Source organism: Schistocerca nitens, chromosome 7 (genome assembly GCF_023898315.1).
Source record: "Schistocerca nitens isolate TAMUIC-IGC-003100 chromosome 7, iqSchNite1.1, whole genome shotgun sequence".
Classification (NCBI taxonomy): domain Eukaryota; kingdom Metazoa; phylum Arthropoda; class Insecta; order Orthoptera; family Acrididae; genus Schistocerca; species Schistocerca nitens.
This window is the reverse complement of record NC_064620.1, coordinates 522,336,209-522,358,539: the sequence shown is the minus strand read 5'-3', so window position 1 is coordinate 522,358,539 and position 22,331 is coordinate 522,336,209. Positions and strand designations below refer to the sequence as shown.

Here is a 22,331-nt window from a genome sequence, read left to right as displayed (position 1 = left end):
CGGGAGTAGACAACATTCCATTAGAACTACTGACAGCCTTTGGAGAGCCAGGCCTCACAAAACTCTCTCATCTAGTGAGCAAGTTGTATGAGACAGGCGAAATATCCTCAAACTTCAAGAAGATAATTCCAATCCCAAAGAAAGCAGGTGTTGACAGATGTGAAAATTACCGAACTATCAGTTTAATAAGCCACGGCTGCATAATACTAACGCGAATTCTTTACAGACAAATGGAAAAACTGGTAGAAGCGGACCTCGGGGAAGATCAGTTTGGACTCCATAGAAATGTTGGAACACGTGAGGCAATACTGACCCTACGACTTATCTTAGAAAATAGATTAAGGAAAGGCAAACTTAGGTTTCTAGCGTTTGTAGACTTAGAGAAAGCTTTTGACAACGTTGACTGGAATACTCTCTTTCAAATTCTGAAGGTGGCAGGGGTAAAATACAGGGAGCGAAAGGCTATTTACAATTTGTACAGAAACCAGATGGCAGTTATAAGAGTCGACGGGCATGAAAGGGAAGCAGTGGTTGGGATGGGAGTGAGACAGGGTTGTAGCCTATTCCCGATGTTATTCAATCTGTATATTGAGCAAGCAGTAAAGGAAACAAATGAAAAATTCGGAGTAGGAATTAAAATCCATGGAGAAGAAATAAAGACTTTGAGGTTCACCGATGACATTGTAATTCTGTCAGAGACAGCAAAGCACCTGGAAGAGTAGCTGAACGGAATGGACAGTGTCTTGAAAGGAGGATATAAGATGAACATCAACAAAAGCAAAACGAGGATAATGGAATGTAGTCGAATTAAATCAGGTGATGCTGAGGGAATTAGATTAGGAAATGAGACACTTAAAGCAGTAAAGGAGTTTTGCTATTTGGGGAGCAAAATAACTGATGATGGTCGAAGTAGAGAGGATATAAAATGTGGACAGGTTCAAATGGTTCTGAGCACTATGGGACTTAACGTCTATGGTCATCAGTCCCCTAGAACTTAGAACTACTTAAACCTAACTAACCTAACGACATCACACAACACCCAGTCATCACGAGGCAGAGAAAATCCCTGACCCCGCCGGGAATCGAACCCAGGACCCCGTGCTCGGGAAGCGAGAACGCTACCGCGAGACCACGAGCTGCAGACAGGTAATGGCAAGGAAAGCGTTTCTGAAGAAGAGAAATTTGTTAACATCGAGTATAGATTTAAGTGTCAGGAAGTCGTTTCTGAAAGTATTTGTATGGAGTGTAGCCTTGTATCGAAGTGAAACGTGGACGATAAATAGTTTAAACAAGAAGAGAATGGAAGCTTTCGAAATGTGGTGCTCCAGAGGAATGCTGAATATTAGATGGGTAGATCATATAACTAATGAGGAGGTATTGAATAGGATAGGGGAGAAGAGACGTTTGTGGCACAACTTGACTAGAAGAAGGGATCGGTTGGTAGGGCATATTCTGAGGCATCAAGGGATCACTAGTTTAGTATTGGAGGGCAGCGCGGAGGGTAAAAATCGTAGAGGGAGACCAAGAGATGAATACACTAAACAGATTCAGAAGGATGTAGGTTGCAGTAGGTACTGGGAGATGAAGAAGCTAGCACAGGATAGAGTAGCATGGAGAGCTGCATCAAACCAGTCTCAGGACTGAAGACCACAACAACAACTCTTGAAGTCAGAACAGAGACTCATAATTTCGCTCTTTCTGCGTATAGTGCAAGACAAGTATATTTTCGAGGAATAGATAAGGTGATTTGGTGAGAATGGCACGACCTCTCTTGTGCTGTAAGTTATGTCGTCCTCCCTCGGCGAATCAGCTTATCTGTTGCGTGACTGCTTCGCTATCTCCACAACAGAGCGCCTCGCAGTGCTGCCACAGATCTCACGTTAATTACACAGCCAGAAATTAACCGCTTACGTCTGGCATGACGTCAGATGCGACGTTGCGAGAACAGGCACGTTCTTGACAAGTGCGTTGCTGTAATAGTCAACAGTGCTGCTAAGGGATCCTATTCGACGTAGGCAGAACACAGTTTATAGTCACTCGCACAGGGGATCACTGAAAGTCCGGTGGAACAAACAACAGGTGGTTCCTATGGTCGACGATGTCGGAGTTCAGGAAGTCAACGGCTGGACAGAAGCAAAGTCCAGAGCGTGACAAAACCTATCTTGAAAGTGCACAAAAAGTCCAGGGAGCGATCCGAATCGTAAAACGCAAACAAAGGCAAGATCACTTACTTTACTATCAATGGCGAGGGGTATCATGATCACTGACCGATTCAAACTTTATTACAGGGGACTCTCTGCAATTTCCTTTATCTAAAAGGGAAGTCCAATGGAGGCTGTAACAAATTATTTATGAATCTATTCCAAGCTACAGAGACCAACAAGTGAGAACGAAATATGAGACAATACAATATACATGTTTAGTTGAATGTTAAATCGAAATTCACTTCTTCATTGTGATTGAGTAATTAAGTGACAGAAAAATCGTTTTGAGATACGCACTTTTTTAATTTCAGTAGCTACGACATCGTTAAAGTACACATATGAAATAACTTATAGGAACCAAGAGAAATCTAAATTTATTGTATGTTGACAGAGAATCAGACGTCATGTACGGCGTATTACTCCAGACAACTGCGAAATATGTGGAGGAGGGCTTATAGACAGATCAATAACATTTGAGAAGCTTAATTAGCAGTACAGACAATGGTCATTTAAGGGCAGCATAAGATAGCGCATAAATCTCGTAAAATTGTGAGGAGGACAGGTAATCACTTCCTGTTTATGCAATATTACGAGTACATAACAGGACTGAATGAACCGTTGTAAAGTATTTTGAAGGAAGTAGAGAGAACTGCATCCAAAGGTTTCAGAAGTTTGCTGACAAAAAACGAAGGTCAGCATCGAGCTTATAGGATATTAATACAGAATTATCATATGAGTTGAAACACACACACACACACACACACACACACACACACACACAGACACACACGTTTCAAACAACAGAATATGCCAGAATAATTGAAGAAGGCTGAAGTATTGTCACTACATAAAAGAGTGCAAGAGCTCTCTATAGAAACTTGAAACGTCAGGGATTCGCACAAAATTGTTTCATAAGCGCACAAGCTCGCTGCTCGCCAGTATTCTGTTTCTTCCAAAGTATAACATTTCGAACAGGCTGCACGGCATAGCTCGCTGCTGCATTTATTCTGTGTGTAGCCACGTGAGGCATGACTCAATGAGCTCAAGGACTTTGATCTATGACAGCCAACCAGATGCAAGATCTGCCACAATCGTACGGACGTTGATCTCCCATATGATCATGCTGCAGCTCTGAGATCAATGCACTGAGATGACCAAACATATGGGGTACCTCCTAACAACGTGTCGGACCTACTGCCTGGCATAGTGCAGCAACTCATGTGGCATGGACTCCACATTTCGCTGGAAATATCCTGTAGAAGTACTGAGCCATGCTGGCTTTATAGCCGTCCGTAGTTACGGAAGTGTTGCCGGTGCAGGATTTTGTGTAAGAACTGACCACTCGATTATGTCCCATAAGTATTCAATGGGATTCATGTCGGGCGATCTGGGTGGCCAAACCATCCGCTCGAATTTTCCAGAATGTTCTTGAAAGCAATGGCGGACAATCGTGGCCTAGTGAAATTGCCATCTACAAAGTTCCATCGTTGTCTGAGAACATGAAGTCCATGATTGGCTGAAAACGGTCTCCAAGTAGCAGAACATAACCGTTTCCTGTCAATGATTGGTCCATTTGGGCCCAAGGGACCAATACATTCCATGTAAACCCAACCGCCACCAGCTTGCACAGTGCCCTGTTGGCAGCTTGGGTCCACGGTGTCGTGTGGTCTGCCCCAGACTCGAATCCGACCATTGCTAAGTGAAGTCGGGACTCATCTGACCAGGCCACGGTTTTCCAGTCGTCTAGCGCCCAACCGATATGGTCACGAGCCCAGGAAAGGCGCCGCAGGCGATGTCAGCTGTTAGCAAGGGCACTCGCGTCTGTCTTCTGCTGGCACAGCACATTTACACTCTAATGGATACGGTCGTCGTACTTCCCACATTACCTTCTGCGGTTATTTCGCGTGGCGTTGCTTATCTGTTAGCACCGACAGTTCAACACAAACGCCGCTGCTCTGTGTTATTGGGTGGAGGCTACTGCGTTGTCCATGGTAAGAGGTGATATCTCACATTTGGTATTGTCGGCACACTCTTCACACTGTGGATATCGGAATATTGGATTCCCTAAGTATTTACGAAATGGAATGTCCCGTGCGTCTAGCTCCAGTTACCGTCCCGGGTTCAAAAACTGTTAATTGCTGCCGTGCGGCCATGATCACGTCGGAAAGCCTTTCGCATGAATCACCTGAGCACAAACGACATGACAGATCGACGAGTGCACTGCTATTTTGTACCTTGTGTGCGTGATATTACGGCCACCTGTATATGTGCATATCGTTATCCCATTACTTGTCACTTGGTGTATATACTGTTGGTTTAAAGAGATTTCCACGTGTGCATCACTTACTTTTCTTCTACGATGTATTATTTACGATTCTTGTTTCTTGCAGAGTAACTTCTCGCGCGAAGTGATTATTTAAATTGTAATGGAACACTGTATTGCCTTGTGTTTCGTTCGGAAACGCGGATCCACGAGGATAAAGATATACAGTTGTGCCTCACATATCCCTCAGGACTTGGACAAAACACCACCTGTTATACGTCGTAAGATAGCAACAGACATTGAACGCAAAAGAATTAAATCATTTATACCCTCTCCATGGCCATCAATTACGAAGATTGGGGCTGCAATCCTAAAGAAGTTTCTTAATGCAGCGTCAACACTAACTCTGTCTCCACATTCTGTCAGGCAACAACGATGGGCAGCTGATGTGATCTACTTTAGGAACCTGCTGAGCGTCTACCGCCTGGAGGTACTTCAGATTGGTCCAAGCAGAGATCACTGAACAGGTTAAGATCAGGAGCTGGTAAATCCAGGGGCAACCTTGTGAAATGGGAACTTCCCAAAGGAGCAACGCAATGTGAATGGAGAGGAGATAATGGATCACCTGCACAACTGTCCACGGTGCCCTGAGTCATGCAGTGATGATGAGCTGGTGAAGGCTGAAGGTGGTACAGTAGTTGTTGCTCAGTTCTGAGCTAAGATCATGTAGTTCATTAAGTAAGCTGAGTAAAATGTAAATTATTTAAATTGAGTTTTTGTGATATACCTAAACATTGTAGAGTCAGGTGAACTAGAGCTTTGTACGGCTTCTGACTCGGGTAAATAAATTTAACATATAGGCCTTTCGGCTAGTCAGATAAAGCATCAGAATGAAGGCATTCTGGCTGGCCATTTCGTGCTGCCGTTTCCTGCTCTTTCTTACGGCGTTTCTGTAACTGCTGTCTTCTCACAGGAGTTTAAGAACTTTATCTCCAACAATGTTAAAACACCGGCAATCATGAGAAAATTATTCACCCTTACGATCAGTGAAACCTGGTAGTCAAGGAAGGCAGGATTCGGTAACGATTGTGGACGGAGCCGTAATCAGTTACTATTGGTTCCCTTTTGCAATTACACACATTTATTTTAAAACGGTAATTCCAAACTCATCATTAAATCAAGATATCACACGTTATTAATGAAGAAATAAACAACTGTGTAATTAATAGTGCTTTCAGAGCGTTACGATTTACCAAATGAGCATAAAATACAGAAACAGAAAATAATGTTTTAAAAACAAGCCAGTGTGACCCCAATTAGAATTTTAAGGCAAGTAACCACAGTCACAGCTGAAGGCCTTTAACCCCAAGAACGGCAATTATTATAAATTTAACAAACACTGTAAAACAGCAATGCAATAGCAAAGGTTAATTTTAAAAAGACAGGCAACTAATCACCAAACAGGAGAAACAAAATGATGATAACTCGGTAGCACAACCATTTAAATTTGCTGTAACACCAAGAATGGCAATTATATAAAAAATTTAAAAAACATACAGTAAAACAGCAAATACAATAATAAAACACAAGGGCCAGTCAAAGACGGTGCACCAGGAATCGACCTCTGAGTAGGTCCGGCAAAAAACACTTTCACGAGCGATGAGATAGGCAGCTTAGAGTTGCATTTACTTCACAAGATGGTAACTCAGACTAGTTGCAGTCTAACGAATGACTAATGAGAATCTTGTTGAGGCTACCTGACGTCCAATAAACCAAATGCAAAGATGTAAAAATACGCCAAAGCCGGAAGCGGCGGACTGCACTATGCCCCCAGAATACTGTGCTTAGAGTGCCCTGAACGAGAAAGGAATCACTGTCACCAGAGTAGAACAATCGCCAACCAACCCTCAATCAAGAAAGCTGTCAAAACTACACGCCTCACCGGACAGCAGCGGCAATACGAGGAAACGTACACTGCCGTTACATACACTAACCCCCAGGGCAGGTAACTGGGGCGTTAGCGGCCACGAAGGAGGAAAAATACCGATGGTTAAACTTAGCAAATAGTAACAAACTGATCTCAATAAATAGTAATTAGAAGTCCAGGAAAGCTAATCACATCCACCTTCCCCAAGCACTCCACTCGCTGCTCTTCGCCTCGGCAACACTACAAATGGCAACACGAACCCAAGTCACTGGAGAACCGCAAGATCTCGCAATGGTGGACGTTTCTCCACTTGAATCCAAATGCACTCAACTTAAAGCTTGCAGGATCCGGTTTACGACGAGGTCGTGCACCCTCGCGACCACAGGCCTTCGATCCGGCAGTCCATGCGTGCCACCAGCGGTCCTGGCGTGTTCTCGCACTGCGCGGACCTGGCTCCTCCTGAGTCCCCAACCGAACTGCCACTGACACGTCCCGGAAGAAGAACCACGTCGCCCCAAGACATAGGGCCACAGTTACTACATATCGATAACCGCTGCTGCTGCCACTATTGGAGAGGCAGTGCTTGACAAACCAAGTGGCGCCAGTCAACTCGAGAAGAAGACAAACAACTGCAACAATGTAACTTCCTGGCAGATCAAAACTGTGTGCCGGACCGAGACTCGAACTCGGGATCTTTCGCGGGCAAGTGCTCTACCAACTGAGCTACCCAAGCACGACTCACGCCCTGTCCTCACAGCTTTACTTCTGCCAGTACCTCGCCTCCTGCCTTCCAACCTTTACAGAAGCTCTCCTGCAAACCTTGCAGAACTAGCACTCCTGAACGAAAGGATATTGCGGAGACATGGCTTAGCCACAGCCTGGGGGATGTTTCCAGATTGAGATTTTCACTCTGCAGCGGAGTGTGCGCTGATATGAAACTTCCTGGCAGATCAAAACTGTGTGCCGGACCGAGACTCGAACTGGTCCCGAGTTCGAGTCTTGGTCCGGCACACAGTTCTGATCTGCCAGGAAGTTTCATATCAGCGCACACTGCGCTGCAGAGTGAAAATCTCATTCTGGAACCACAACCATAGCTAAACGATACGGTGTGGCCTCCAACAGAGGACAGAAACCTACCAACAGCACCAACGCTAGCTGCAGCGCTGCTCAATCTGCCTAGTTGGCTCTGAGCACCACTCATTTAGGATTACGGAAAGCCCAGTCCATTAACTTCAGGTGGAAAAAAGCCCCCTTCCTTCTGCAAGCAGGAACTAGTCAATGCGTCTGCTTTACCTAACAGGGACGGCACACACGGGTGGTCAGGAGATTATATGTTATACAGGGTGGTCCCGAATTCATGGTACAAACTTTAATGGTAGGTACAGGACATTGTAACAAGGATTTATTGTATAGGAATGTATAGTCGCAGGTGACGCGGTGAGGCGTAAACAGGGGAAAGAGAAATGGAGTGATCGGTTGGTGTCACTGCCGGTAGAGGGCAGTAGATGAACATGATGTATCGCAGTAGGGACAAGCGCCATTCACAATTGTGCTGCCGTAGACGATGGGTGACTTTACGTATGCAGAAAAAGCAGACATGCATTACATGTACGGCCGTGCAAATGGTAACGCCAGAGCTGCGTTACGAATGTATCGCGCGGAGTATCCTAATCGACGAATGCCGGATCATAGAATTTTTCAACGGTTACATCGTCAACTTTGTGAAACAGGTACGTTCGACGTCAACAGACATGACGCTGGTCGATTAAGAGCTGTACGCACTCCACGACTGGAAGAACGCATCTTGAACATAGTGGCTGATAGACCCGAGTCAAGCACAAGAACTGTTGCGCGTGACGTACATGTGAGTCATCAGACTGTATGCAGAGTGTTAAATGAAAATCGCTTACACCCCTTCCATTTTCAAAAAGTACAAGCATTGAATCCGGCAGATTATCCTCTTCGCGTGAACTTCTGCCAGTGGTTGTTGCAGCAATGTGCGTTGCAGCCGGATTTCGTAGGTCATGTGCTATTTACAGATGACGCGACATTTTCACGCGAGGGTGTCTTTAATGCGCACAATTCCCATGTGTGGGCAACAGATAATCCACATGCAACGCGTCCACATGCGTATCAACAACGTTTCGGTATTAATGTGTGGGCTGGTATTGTGAACGACTTTTTGATTGGGCCATACTTACTACCCACGCGACTCTGTGGCGAAAGCTATCTTATTTTTCTGCAAGAAGTGTTACCAGAACTGCTGCAAGATGTTCCGCTCGCCATTCGTAACCGCATGTGGTTTCAGCACGATGGAGCGCCAGCACACTTCAGCACTGCTGTACGGAATTACCTGAATGCCACGTTTGGTGCTAGATGGATTGGGCGTGGTGGACCAGTCCCTTGGCCACCCCGATCTCCTGATTTCTCTTGCCTCGATTACTTTTTATGGGGACATCTTAAGAGCCTTGTTTATGAGACTCCAGTTGACTCAGATGAGGATCTCGTTGCTCGCATATCTGTAGCTGCTGCAGGTGTGCGTGAAATACCAGGCATCTTTGAACGTGTACGCCAATCGCTGCACCGACGCTGTCAAGCATGTATCGCTCATGGTGGACGCAATTTTGAACACTTACTGTAAACATGACACTTGTCAACAACGATTTCAATAAAATCTTTCGTTTTCCTTTCGGCCGTTATTTCCCCTGTTTACGCCTCACCGCGTCACCTGGGACTATACATTCCTATACAATATATCCTTGTTACAATGTCCTGCACCTACCATTAAAGTTTGTACCATGAATTCGGGACCACCCTGTAGATGTTTATACATTTCTCCGCTGAGCTATCTCAAAAGAAAGAGAATTAGTTAGAGCCGTGATCCCGGAGATCCATACATCAAGAAACATAGCTGTCCAGCATGAAGACATACAAGATGATCTACGTACCTTCTTGGCGTCTTCGTACTTCCGAGCACTCGTTAACCAGAACGGAGTTTCTGGCATGAAGAAGTAGGTGACGACGTAGAGTACCACTAGGAGGAGACAGACGTAGAGGACGACGTCGTAAGTGAGGTAAGCGCCTACGATGTAAGCGAAGAGGATGCCCGAGTTGCCGGCGAGCGCCAGGAAGCTGCCCAGCGCGCCGCGCACGTTGTCACTGGCGATCTCGCTCACGTAGATAGAGGGCAGCACCAGCGACCCGGCCGCGTTCGCCCCGGCCACCACCCTGAGACAAAGGCCGCTCGTCACGTAGTGCCGGTGGCCATTCTGGTCTACTTCTCAGCTGTCCATCGTGAATAGGAATGTTGTGAATGTTGGAAAACTGCATCCCTTTTTTCTAACCCCACACTTTGGACATCATTGGTGAGATGTGGCGTGGTCCGTATCAGTACGTCCAATGGCTTGATATGATCTTTGTTTGGTGAGTAAGATGATTGTGGCGCCGCGGTCGGAACCGGTGGCAGACTCGTGAGGTCAAGGTCACAGCTCTAACGGTCTCAGGCAGATGAGACAAGGAAACGAGCGGCTGGGGCCAGTAGTCACATGGCTGCGTATGTTTTTGACAGGTTGGCTCTGTGACGGAGAGCGAGTATAGGGAAGTGTTTGCGCGTCTACATAGAGAGAGAGAGAGAGAGAGAGAGAGAGAGAGAGAGACATTGTTAGTGCCTTAGTGAGGAGTGTGGGGTTCGCAGTCCTTATGAAGAGCCGGCCGAAGTGGCCGTGCGGTTAAAGGCGCTGCAGTCTGGAGTCGCAAGACCGCAACGGTCGCAGGTTCGAATCCTGCCTCGGGCATGGATGTTTGTGATGTCCTTAGGTTACTTAGGTTTAACTAGTTCTAAGTTCTAGGGGACTAATGACCTCAGCAGTTGAGTCCCATAGTGCTCAGAGCCATTTGAACCATTTTGAACCTTATGAAGACAACTGGTTCCGCATTCCTGGAGAAGGCTTCAAGATAGCAAGGGGGTTCTCTTCTGCAAATCAGACGCACTAATTTCGAGTGTGGCGCCTTGGGAGGGGCTGCTGCTGTTCCCTGGATGGGGACGTGGCTGTGTATCGAACCGAACCCGATTTTGCTGAAGGTTGACAAACCTTGGAAATCCTCCCTAAATTTGGTGGACGCAGAGTATTTTTTTTAGTTTGGCGAGCACTAGGTGAGAAGTAGTGAACTTGGTCTGCAAATGTGAAACGGTTGCTCTCCACCATCCTGGTTTTCAGTATTTAGTAATTTTACGGTTTATGTTGGCATTGTATGTCGAAATTTAAAGGTCAAACTCATGTCATTTAACGCAGCGTTGGTAATTGTCATCAGTGAGCTAGGGTCCGTGAAGTGAATTGGTGTTTAGCAGATATTCTAACACTGTGTGGTAGGGATTGCTCGTCATTGGCAAGTTTGGATACTGGTAAATTGTTCGCCGTTAAGGTGTGCCAAAGGGTAAATTGTTCATACCCAGGTTCTTTTGGTACTGATAGTTGTGTTTCCAGGATTGTGCCCACGGTTCAAAAAATGGTTCAAATGGCTCTGAGCACTATGGGACTTAGCATCTGTGGTCATCAGTCACCTAGAACTTAGAACTACTTAAACCTAACTAACCTAAGGACACCACACAAATCCATGCCCGAGGCAGGATTCGAACCTGCGACCGTAGCAGTCGCGCGGTTCCGGACTGAGCGCCTAGAACCGCTAGACCACCGCGGCCGGCGTGCCCACAGTTAAGCGGCATGTTAAACTATAGTGCCGTTATGGCAATTTTAAATGATAACAATTAATCTTGTGGTCCCTTCAGGGGTGCTAATTAATAGTAAATTTATTGTGGGTTTAGGATTAAAATTTTAAAACCAAGGTGGAGATTATTTAGTGGATATGTTCATTGAATATTTCAGTGATTAAGGAGTTTACACGTGTTGCAGGAAACCTTACCGTATTTTGTGAGTTTGCTGTTCAGTTGATGGTATGTGGAGGCCATTGTCACGCATGGGCGTAGCTAGTTGAGGGTTGTGTTAAATCACAATATCACTGGTCGGTATATTATTGTATTACCACATGCGTTTCTGAGAGATTATAAGGATCTTGAGAACATTATTCCATTTGAACCAGCATAAGAAATTTTGTGAGAATTCAGCTGCATTTAAGTATGTTTAAGGAATTTCTTATTAAGAATTTTATTCCAACTAAACCATTTATTTTGTTTGGAATTGGTGGTTGTTTTTACTGAATCATTGTTGGAAGGAGCTTATCAGAAAATTTCCAAATGCTATTACACGGCCTGGGTGTTTAATGTCCAATAAATATTTAATTGAATGTAGTTACATATCAGTTATTTCCAGCATCTTTTCTAATTCATAAACCTAACTTTGCCTATCACAGTCATGCATTTTGTTTTTTGTGTTTTAAATATTTTTTCTTTAAGTAAGATTTCACCGTTACGATTGATTAACGGCCGAGTATCCAATACCATGTAATAGTTTCCAGGAGAAGTAGATCAAAGCTGATAAAATAGTAGTTTATTTTATGTACTGTACGTATGTCTGTTAAACTGGTAGTAATCTGGTTGTACTTCACAATACGTCATTCCAGAAACCTCCATATAACCCTTGCAAGACTACACGCCTAACTAGGAACGCTGGGAACAATGACAATTTAGTTCAGAGGCCAGGAAACCGGATCAGCCACAGTTTTTTGGCACACTGCTGAACGTTAAAACTGTAACATCGTAAAGCGGTATGCATTAAAACCTGCACGTATTGGCAAATGATCAGCATTTCTGTGTATTCGTACAAAATAGGAAAGAATAACGCCATTTACATTCGTTATATACACTCAAGAGCCAAGGAAACTGGTACACCTGCCTAGTATCGTGTAGGCCCGCGGCGAGCACGCACAATTGCCGCAACGCGTCGTGGCGTGGTCTCGACAAACGTCTGAAGTAGTGCTCGAGGGAAAGGACACCGTGAATCCTGCAGGGCTGTCCACAAATCCGTAAGAGTACGAGGGGGTGAAGAGCTCTTCTGAACAACACGTTGCAAATCGTCCCAGATATGCTCAGTATTGTTCAAGTCTGGGGAACCTGGTGGCCAGCGGAAGTATTTAAACTCAGAAGAGTGTTCCTGGAGCCACTCTATAGCAATTATGCACGTGTGGGGTGTCCCATTGTCCTGCTGGAATTGCCCAAGTCCGTCAGAATCCACAATGGACATAAATGGATGCAGGTGATCAGACAGGATGCTTACATACGTCTCACCTGTCAAGAGTCGTATCTAGACGTGTCAGGGATCCCATATCACTCCAACTGCACACGCTCCACACCGTTAAAGAGCCCCAACAGATTGAATAGTCCCCTGCTGGCATGCAGGGTCCATGGATTCATGAGGTTATCTCCATACCCGAACACGGCCATCTGCTCGATACAATTTGAAACGAGGTTCGTCCGACCAGGCAACATGTTTCCAGTCATCAATAGTCCAATGTCGGTATTAACAGGTCCAGGCGAGGCGTAAAGCTTTGTGTCGTGCAGTCATCAAGGGTATACGAGAGGTCCTTCGGCTCCGAAAGCCGATATCGATGATGTTTCGTTGAATGGTTCGCACGCTGACACTTGTTCATGGCCCAGCATTGAAATCTACAGTAATTAGCGGAAGGGTTGCACTTCGGTCACGTTAAACGATTCTCTTCTGTCGTCGTTGGTCCCGTTCTTGCAGCATCTTTTTCCGACCGCAGCGACGTCGGAGATATGATGTTTTACTGGGTTCCTGATATTCACGATACACTCGTGAAATAGTGGTAAGGGAAATCCCCACTTCATCGCCACCTCGGAGATGCTGTGTCCCATCGCTCGCGCGCCGATTATAACACCACATTCAAACTCACTTAAAATCTTGATAATGTGCCATTGTAGCAGCAGTAAGCGATCTAGCAACTGCACAAGACACTTGTCGTTGACCGTGGCGCCGTATTCTGCCTGTTTACATATCTCTATATTTGAATAAGCATGTCTATACCATTTTCTTTGGCGCTTCAGTGTGTGAAAAGTTCAAAAATGGTTCAAATGGCTCTGAGCACTATGGGACTCAACTGCTGTGGTTATCAGTCCCCTAGAACTTAGAACTACTTAAACCTAACTAACCTAAGGACATCACACACATCCATGCCCGAGGCAGGATTCGAACCTGCGACCGTAGCAGTCGCACGGTTCCGGACTGCGCGCCTACAACCGCGAGACCACCGCGGCCGGCCGTGTGAAAAGTTTGTGCAGGGGTATCTCATTCATAAATCACGTTTGTATGTCATTGTCTGTGAGCAATCTTTCTCTGCCTCGTGTGAGAAGGAGGAATATGTACATGTACGTATCGGAATTCGACGGCGACAAATTTGATAAGTATCCAGACCGTGGTTTCCTCAATACCGCTTTTCGTCTTCATCGGGACCGCAAGACTGTCATGTGAATATGGAATTGATAGATTCAGTACGGCACAGGACACTACCCCGTGCTGTCCAGGAGCTCCACTGGGCCACATGGCTAGCACTCGAGAGGACGGACATAACGTTTGCTCAGGTAATCAGGAACATACAGAGTCATCAAGTAGCTTGAGTCAGATATGGACATGTTTGTGACAATTATCCACATGTATAACGCGATGACATCTGGAGCACCATGGACTGTCAGCAAGGAGACCACTATTGCAGCTTACCTTGTCGTGGTAGCAGAGAGAGGTGTGCCAAGGGACGTGTGCTCAATGAGAACACTGGACACAGGAGTGTCACTACATCATCTTTTCAGATGAGTTCTACGTACAGCATCACCTTGGACGTATTCCTATGTGCAGGCTCCAAGGAGAACACACATTTCCCACTGCGATCGTCATCATCATTCCAGCCCAGGATCTATCATGATGGAATGGAATGCCATTGAAATCACAGGACAATCACCTGTGATTCACGTAGTATCTTCGAGGTCTTAGAGGCATCTTTCAATAAGAAAAAGCAAGACCACATGTTGTCCGTCCTGTCTCGACGTGCTTCGATACAGAGTGTGTTTGACTGTTGCCTTGGCCAGCATGTTCTTCATCCAATGAAAACATGTGGTCATGGATTGTGGCGAGAGTGGCACGCCACCATCCAGCTGGCCTCCGATTTTTTTCCCGGACTGGAAAGAGATAGAAACATGCGCATTATTTTAAAATGAGGCCGCGTTCATCGTCAATACGTCCCAGAGATGGCAGCACTGTACGGCAGATGGAATTTTACCGCCAGCGGCGAAAATGAGAACTGTTTTAAATACTTAAAATGGCGATGTTTTCCTTACTTGAACAGCGTGCAATCATTCGTTTTCTGAATTTGCGTGGTGTGAAACCAATTGAAATTCATCGACAGTTGAAGGAGACATGTGGTGATGGAGTTATGGATGTGTCGAAAGTGCGTTCGTGGGTGCGACAGTTTAATGAAGGCAGAACATCATGTGACAACAAACCGAAACAACCTCGGTCTCGCACAAGCCGGTCTGACGACATGATCGAGAAATGGGAGAGAATTGTCTTGGGGGATCGCCGAATGACTGTTGAACAGATCGCCTCCAGAGTTGGCATTTCTGTGGGTTCTGTGCACACAATCCTGCATGACGACCTGAAAATGCGAAAAGTGTCATCCAGGTGGGTGCCACGAATGGTGACGGACGACCACATGGCTGCCCGTGTGGCATGTTGCCAAGCAATGTTGACGCGCAACGACAGCACGAATGGGACTTTCTTTTCGTCGGTTGTGACAATGGATGAGATGTGGATGCCATTTTTCTGTCCAGAAACAAAGCGCCAGTCAGCTCATCGTCGGTTGTGACAATGGATGAGATGTGGATGCCATTTTTCTGTCCAGAAACAAAGCGCCAGTCAGCTCAATGGAAGAACACAGATTCACCGCCACCAAAAAAATTTCGGGTAACCGCCAGTGCCGAAAAAATGATGGTGTCCATGTTCTGGGACAGCGAGGTCGTAATCCTTACCCATTGCGTTCCAAAGGGCACTACGGTAGCAGGTGCATCCTACGAAAATGTTTTGAAGAACAAATTCGTTCCTGCACTGCAACAAAAACGTCCGGGAAGGGCTGCGCGTGTGCTGTTTCACCAAGACAACGCACCCGCACATCGAGCTAACGTTACGCAACAGTTTCTTCGTGATAACAACTTTGAAGTGATTCCTCATGCTCCCTACTCACCTGACCTGGCTCCTAGTGACTTTTGGCTTTTTCCAACAATGAAAGACACTCTCCGTGGCCGCACATTCACCAGCCGTGCTGCTATTGCCTCAGCGATTTTCCAGTGGTCAAAACAGACTCCTAAAGAAGCCTTCGCCGCTGCCATGGAATCATGGCGTCAGCATTGTGAAAAATGTGTACGTCTGCAGGGCGATTTCGTCGAGAAGTAACGCCAGTTTCATCGATTTCGGGTGAGTAGTTAATTAGAAAAAAATCGGAGAACTTGAATGCACCTCGTAAATTCTGTGTGATTGTCCACCCAGACAAAACCCACTGTTGCTGCCAGAGATATCAGAAATGTGCACTAAATTTGACACCCTGTATACTGCGAAGTCGTCTACACATTTAATCACATATTCTTCTTACTATACGGTATACACTCAAAAAGGAAAATTATATTATTTGAAATGTTAACGACCAGCTGTGCAATAGACAAAGTTCCCCGAGTTGGCATAGAGAAACTGTTGGTATTCCAGTTCCGATAAAAATGCTATAGTTTAAGATGTGTGTTCTCTGATCGCTTGAACGTACCAGCGAACACTGTTAGTGACACTTTATAATGTACTTTTCACCAAAGGCATATGTCCATGAAGAAAGCGTACTGGGGCTCCATCATATTAGCACCACATTTGTGCATGAAGATCAAGTTGGATACTTTCAACTATGTGGGAAATAAGTCTCCCACAAATACAGTGTATACTGTCCATAAACAAGACGTGCAAAGCGAGTTGGAGCTCCAACATGTTAGAACCTCACCCATTCACAGAAATCAAGTTGGATATCTTCCAATTACTCAAGGAGTAAGACTCTCAGAAATACAGCATATACTGGTGCAGTTAAGTGGCAAAGAAGCAAATGTGGATAGATTAACAACTCATTGGTTATGTTTGTCTACAAGTTGACTGAAAATTTGTCAGTGGCTTGTCATAGCTGTTCCTTGGCCTTGATCAATGGTTCATATATGACTGTTCCGACTATTGAGCAATTTGTCTCTGGTGAAACAAATCCCATTTGAGAAAATACGTGTGCAGAAAGGTGAGAATTGAGCACACGACATTCCAGCACCTAGTACCTCAATACAACACGAGGCATTTGGTTACCTTGAGAGAGCAGATACGTGATGAAGCACGTGACTGCCTTAAGTGGTAAGTGTTGTGATGAGGCATTTGGATACCTTAAGACAGTGGAGATGTGACGAGGCATGTGGCTATATTAAGAGAGAAGCGGTGTGACAAGGCATTTGGCTTCGTTAAGAGAGCTGAGGTGTGAAGCGGCATTTGGCTACCGTCAGAGAGAGGAAATGTGTCGAGGGAATTGGATAACGTAAGAGATCAGTTCTGTGACGAGACATTTGGGTGCCTTAAGAGAGCAAAAAATTGAGAAGGCATTTGAAAACCTTAAGAAAGTGGAGATGCGACGAGATATGTGGCTACGTTAAGCGAGGAGGGGTTAGACGAAAGATTTGGCTACCTTGAGAGCTGAGTTTCGACGAGGCTTTTAGTTACCTTAAGAGATTAGCGCTGTGACAACGTATCTGGCTAGCTTAATAGAGAAGATATGTTATGAGGCATTTGCCTACCTTAAGAGATCAGCACTCTGACGAAGCATTTGGGTACTTCCTATGAGTAGTAGGTGTGTAGCTACTTTCCACACATTACTCTGCACAACACCTGTTTCACAGGGAACTGACTGGTTACAGGATGAGGAACCACTTAAATGAATGGTTCACATCCACGTACTGCTTAATCCAAGTCAAGAGTCTGTAGAATTCGTTGTCTCCAAAGACGTTGTAGTGTGTGAGCTCTTTTAAGGAATGAAACAGTCATGAAGACGAGGTATACGTCAGATGTCTCTAATGTTGATATTTCTGCAATGAAATCTGCCATCTTCCTTCAGTTGACATTTTTCTGTATGCCCACGAAAATAATCTCTATTACTTTACTAACAGGGTGCAATTCACTAGGGCTAGTGCTATGCCTATTCTGGTGCGACTCAGACTCCTCCAAATCTTCCATCTCACGATGATTAGGAAGAACTCCACTTAGTGCTGGTAAAATTTCCTAACATCATGCTTTCCTATAGCTGCGGTTGGCCGGAATATAAAATAGTTTGTCTTCTATCTTAACTCTAGAACACTGGTGTGTTACTTACCAAACTTGATACAAAATATTGTTTTATACCCCACTGCAATCGTAAATTTTACGAAGATTTGGTAATCTAGGGTTAACTTTTCGCCGCTGAGAGTGGAGGGCAGGCATTTGGAAGCTCAGTAAGGCCGTTTTTGAGGAATATGTTGCGGGAACGGAGTCTTCTAGGACCACAGGAATTTCTAAATAAGTAGGTGGAGATTGACGAAGGCAAGCTTAGTGTGTTTTGACTTGCTCTTCGGGAGCTGTGGTCCGCACATCCGGCCACTTTGTATATCGAGGCGTAGGTGAGATAAACCAATAACTAGTCTGCAAGTTTCATTTAACCTCGCGTTTGCCTGTTTGGCGTGAACTGTTCTGGACCACACTGGGCAAGCATATTCTGTTGTGGAGAAGCCTGTCCGCGTTGTGGTTCTCAGAATCTTCGCTGACTCCTCAACAAACCTTATTGCCCTAATATATAAAACACTAAACTCCGTTCGAACAGGCATTGCAAGGCCCAACGGTACCGACCAGCCACCGTGTCACCCTGATCCCACAGGCGCCACTGGATGTGGATATGGAGGGGCATGTGGTCAGCACACCCCTCTCCTGGCCGTATGTCAATTTATGAGACCGGATCCGCTACTTCTCAGTCAAGTAGCTCCTCAGTTTGCCTCTCAAGGGCTGAGTGCACCCCGCTTGACAACAGCGCTCGGCAGACCGGATGGTCACCAATCCAAGTGCTAGCCCAGCCCAACAGCGCTTAAATTCGCTGCTCTGACGGCCCTAATATGTAAGATGTGCCCAAATGAAAAGAAGAATACAGTTATATATGCAGATATTTTAATAAAATTATAATTACAGTTGATGTGAATGAGTACAACTACAGGTAACTGTCATTGGCGTTGATACATCAATCCCAGCGCGTAGGAAGGGATTGGATAACTTCAATGTAGAAACTCCTAGTCGCGAAGGGTCCAGTATTCCATAGAGTCCGGCACCTCAGAACTTTCAGAGACTGTTTCAAGTGGCCAAATATATATGTGTCACATGAGATATATCGGGACTGTAAAGGGCATGCTCCAAGACCACCATCCAAATTTCTGAAGCGCTGAAAGGTCTTCTTGGCCACATATCGCACCTCATAACGCTGCCACCACCGGAATATTGTGCATCGTGAGAGCCACTGCCCTACGTACACCTCTTTCATCTTGAGATGAATTTGTGAAGCATGCTCCTTTCTCTCACAAAGAAATTGGATAACCACTCATCATGCTACCTGGGAGGGATCCATCATGCAATGAACACACAACACTGCTGTGTCGTCACAGCCAGGGAAAAAGCATGACAGGTGCAAAGTTGCGAGCCGGCACCCGTGGCATAGAGACTCGCCTCTTGAGCTAGTTCCACCAGCGCCACGGGCAGCGCTGAGGATGAAGGTATCGATTTCCCCCGCCATTTGCCGGCCTAGTACAATCCGCGAATGACTGGACGACAAGGCATACTCGGAAGATAGAAGAGCAGCTCTCCCGACTTGGTTATAGATCATTGTCCAGGGCTGACTACACAGGGAACGTCGTTTATTGAATCCTTGGAAAGGAAGTGACAGTTGTTATAAATTGCATTTTCATATGTATTGTGAAGCTTCCCTACGATTATTTGCACTTAGCCATTGAGGGCTTTTTTGTGTTATATTACATGCAGTGTTGCAGACTTATCAGCCAACTAATCATAAAGATAAATAAATCTTATTAACTCATTTGTAGCCGCACGGAGTGGCCGCGCGATTAGAGGCGCCATGTCACGGATTGGACGGCCCCTCCCGCAGGAGGTTCGAGTCCTCCCTCGGGCAAGGGTGTGTGTGTTGTTCTTAACATAAATTAGTTTAAGTAGTGTGTAAGCCTAGGGTTCAAAATGGCTCTGAGCACTATGCGACTTAACTTCTGAGGTCATCAGTCACCTAGAACTTAGAACTACTTAAACCTAACTAACCTAAGGACATCACACACATCCATGCCCGAGGCAGCATTCGAACCTGCGACCGTAGCGGTCGCTCGGTTCCAGACTGTAGCGCCTAGAACCGCACGGCCACTACGGCCGGCTAGGCCTAGGGACCGATGACTTCAGCTGTTTGGTCCCTTAGGAATTCACACACATTTTTAACTCATTTGTGTGACTGTGTTACTAATTTGTTGAAGTGTTGTAGAAGCTTTGTTCTCCTATACTGTTACCTGACCCTGGGGCATAGCCGTGTAATAGTGGAAGGGAGAAATTGTCTTAGCGGTGTACTGCACCAGATGCCGTTTCACGAAGTCGCGCCGCGCGGGGTAGCCTAGGGACCGATGATCTTTGCGGTTTGGTCCTATAGGAATTTACCACCACCACGAACTCACAAACTCGGCCTACCGTAACAACAATGGCAACTCGGCCTCCACAGCAATAGCGACGAGGCCTTTACAAAAACTGGTGACGAGGGTTCACAAAAGAGATAACTCTCCAGAAATGAGGAAAATGCTGCGAAGCCGTCTACTCTACTTGTGCAACTGGGAATACTATACCATATGTTGGAAAACACATTCACACACTGGGGTTACATACAACACCGCTATAACGAAGGTCCCATTTTCAGTTGGGCGTACCTTGTAGATAAACACACTGAAGATACGATACACATGTTTAAAATTTTTTGAACGTCCACCGCCAACACACTTAAGGAAATGAACTTGTGGTACGGTGACAGCACGAGTGGGGACGTGTAGTTGGTTGCACGCACCTGGCGACATAAAGGACGATGGTGGAGGAGGAGGCTATCTTGAGTATCCAGGTGAGCAGCAGCGGCGCGATGGTCAGGTAGCCGAGCGCTTTGCGGCCGATGCGCGCCGTCAGGCCGCAGTAGAGAGGGGTGAAGACGAGCGCCGCGATGGGCTGCAGCGACGACACCCAGGAGACCTCGTCCGTCGTCAGCGGCGGGTCGCGCAGCCCCGCCTCGGCGGACTGCAGCTGCGGCAGCGCCATCGCCGTCCAGCCCACGCCCGCTCCGTACGCGAACGTGTTCAGGTTCACTGCGGGCAGCACCGCGCTTTGGTTACAACTACTGGAGAATAGCACTGTCTCTGGTTAATGGCTAGCAGGCTTTGGCCAAGCAATGCGGGCTACTGCCATGTTTACTGCAGTATTAGCCATAAAAATTGCAACACCAGGAAATGTCTAATTGGGGTGAACTCAACTACCAGGTTGCTAGTCACAGGCGTCCAGCGTGGGCTGTAATTATCGTATGGCGCCGAAACTTGGTAGGTATTCTAAAAGGCTGGAGGCTAAAAGGCTGTTACAAGCATTAGTGTGGCGCACAGAAGTACCAGTATAGTTACGCTGTTATTTACACCGCTGGCCATTAAAATTGCTACACCACGAAGATGACGTGCTACAGACGCGAAATTTAACCGACAGGAAGAAGATGCTGTGATATGCAAATGATTAGCTTTTCAGAGCATTCACACAAGGCTGGCCCCGGTGGCGACACCTACAACGTGCAGACATGAGGAAAGTTTCCAAACGATTTCTCATACACAAACAGCAGTTGAACGGCGTTGCCTGGTGAAACGTTGTTGTGATGCCTCGTGTAAGGAGGAGAAATGCGTACCATCACGTTTCCCACTTTCATAAAGGTTGGATTGTAGCCTATCGCGATTGCGGTTTATCGTATCGCGACATTGCTGCTCGCGTTGGTCGAGATCCAATGACTGTTAGCAGAATATGGATTCGGTGGGTTTGGGTAATACGGAACGCCTTGCTGGATCCCAACGGCCTCGTATCACTAGCAGTCGAGATGACAGGCATCTTATCTGCATGGCTGTAACGGATCGTGCAGCCACGTCTCGATCACTGAGTCAAGAGATGGGGACATTTGCAAGACAACAACCATCTGCACGAACGACGACAACGTTTGCAGCAGCATGGACTACTGGCTGCGGTTACCCTTGACGCTGCATCGCAGACAGGAGCGCCTGCGATGGTATACTCAACGACGAACCTGGGTGCGCGAATGGCAAAACGTTATTTTTTCGGATGAATCCAGGTTCTATTTACAGCATCATGATGGTCGCATCCGTGTTTGGCGACATCGCGGTGAACGCACATTGGAAGTCTGTATTCGTCTTCGCCATACTGGCGTGTCACTCGGCGTGATGGTATGGGGTGCCATTGGTTACACGTCTCGATCACTTCTTGTTCGCAGTTACGGCAATTTGAACAGTGGACGTTACATTTCAGATGTGTTACGACCCATGGCTCTACCCTTCATTCGATCCCTGCGAAACCCTACATTTCGACAGGATAATGCACGACCGCATGTTGCAGGTCCTGGCCAGCACATTCTCCAGATCTCTCACCGATTGAAAACGTCTGGTCAATGGTGGCCGAGCAACTGGCTCGTCACAATACGCCAGTCACTACTCTTGATGATCTGTGGTGTCGTGTTGAAGCTGCATGGGCAGCTGTACCTGTACACGCCATCCAAGCTCTGTTTGGCTCAATGCCCAGGCGTATCAAGGCCGTTATTACGGCCA

The 22,331-nt window shown here is 46.2% G+C and overlaps 1 protein-coding gene across 1 annotated transcript in view; it reads right to left on the bottom strand.

Annotated features, from left to right (window-relative positions):
* LOC126195731 (facilitated trehalose transporter Tret1-like) overlaps positions 1-22,331 on the bottom strand; it is a 59,608-nt gene that overhangs the window by 19,062 nt on the left and 18,215 nt on the right. Inside the window, exons 2-3 of the mRNA XM_049934360.1 lie at positions 20,540-20,828; positions 9,343-9,622 (exon numbers count right to left, since the gene is read on the bottom strand). Coding sequence (XP_049790317.1) covers positions 9,343-9,622; positions 20,540-20,828 — 569 coding nt within the window. The remainder of the gene's footprint in view (positions 1-9,342; positions 9,623-20,539; positions 20,829-22,331) is intronic.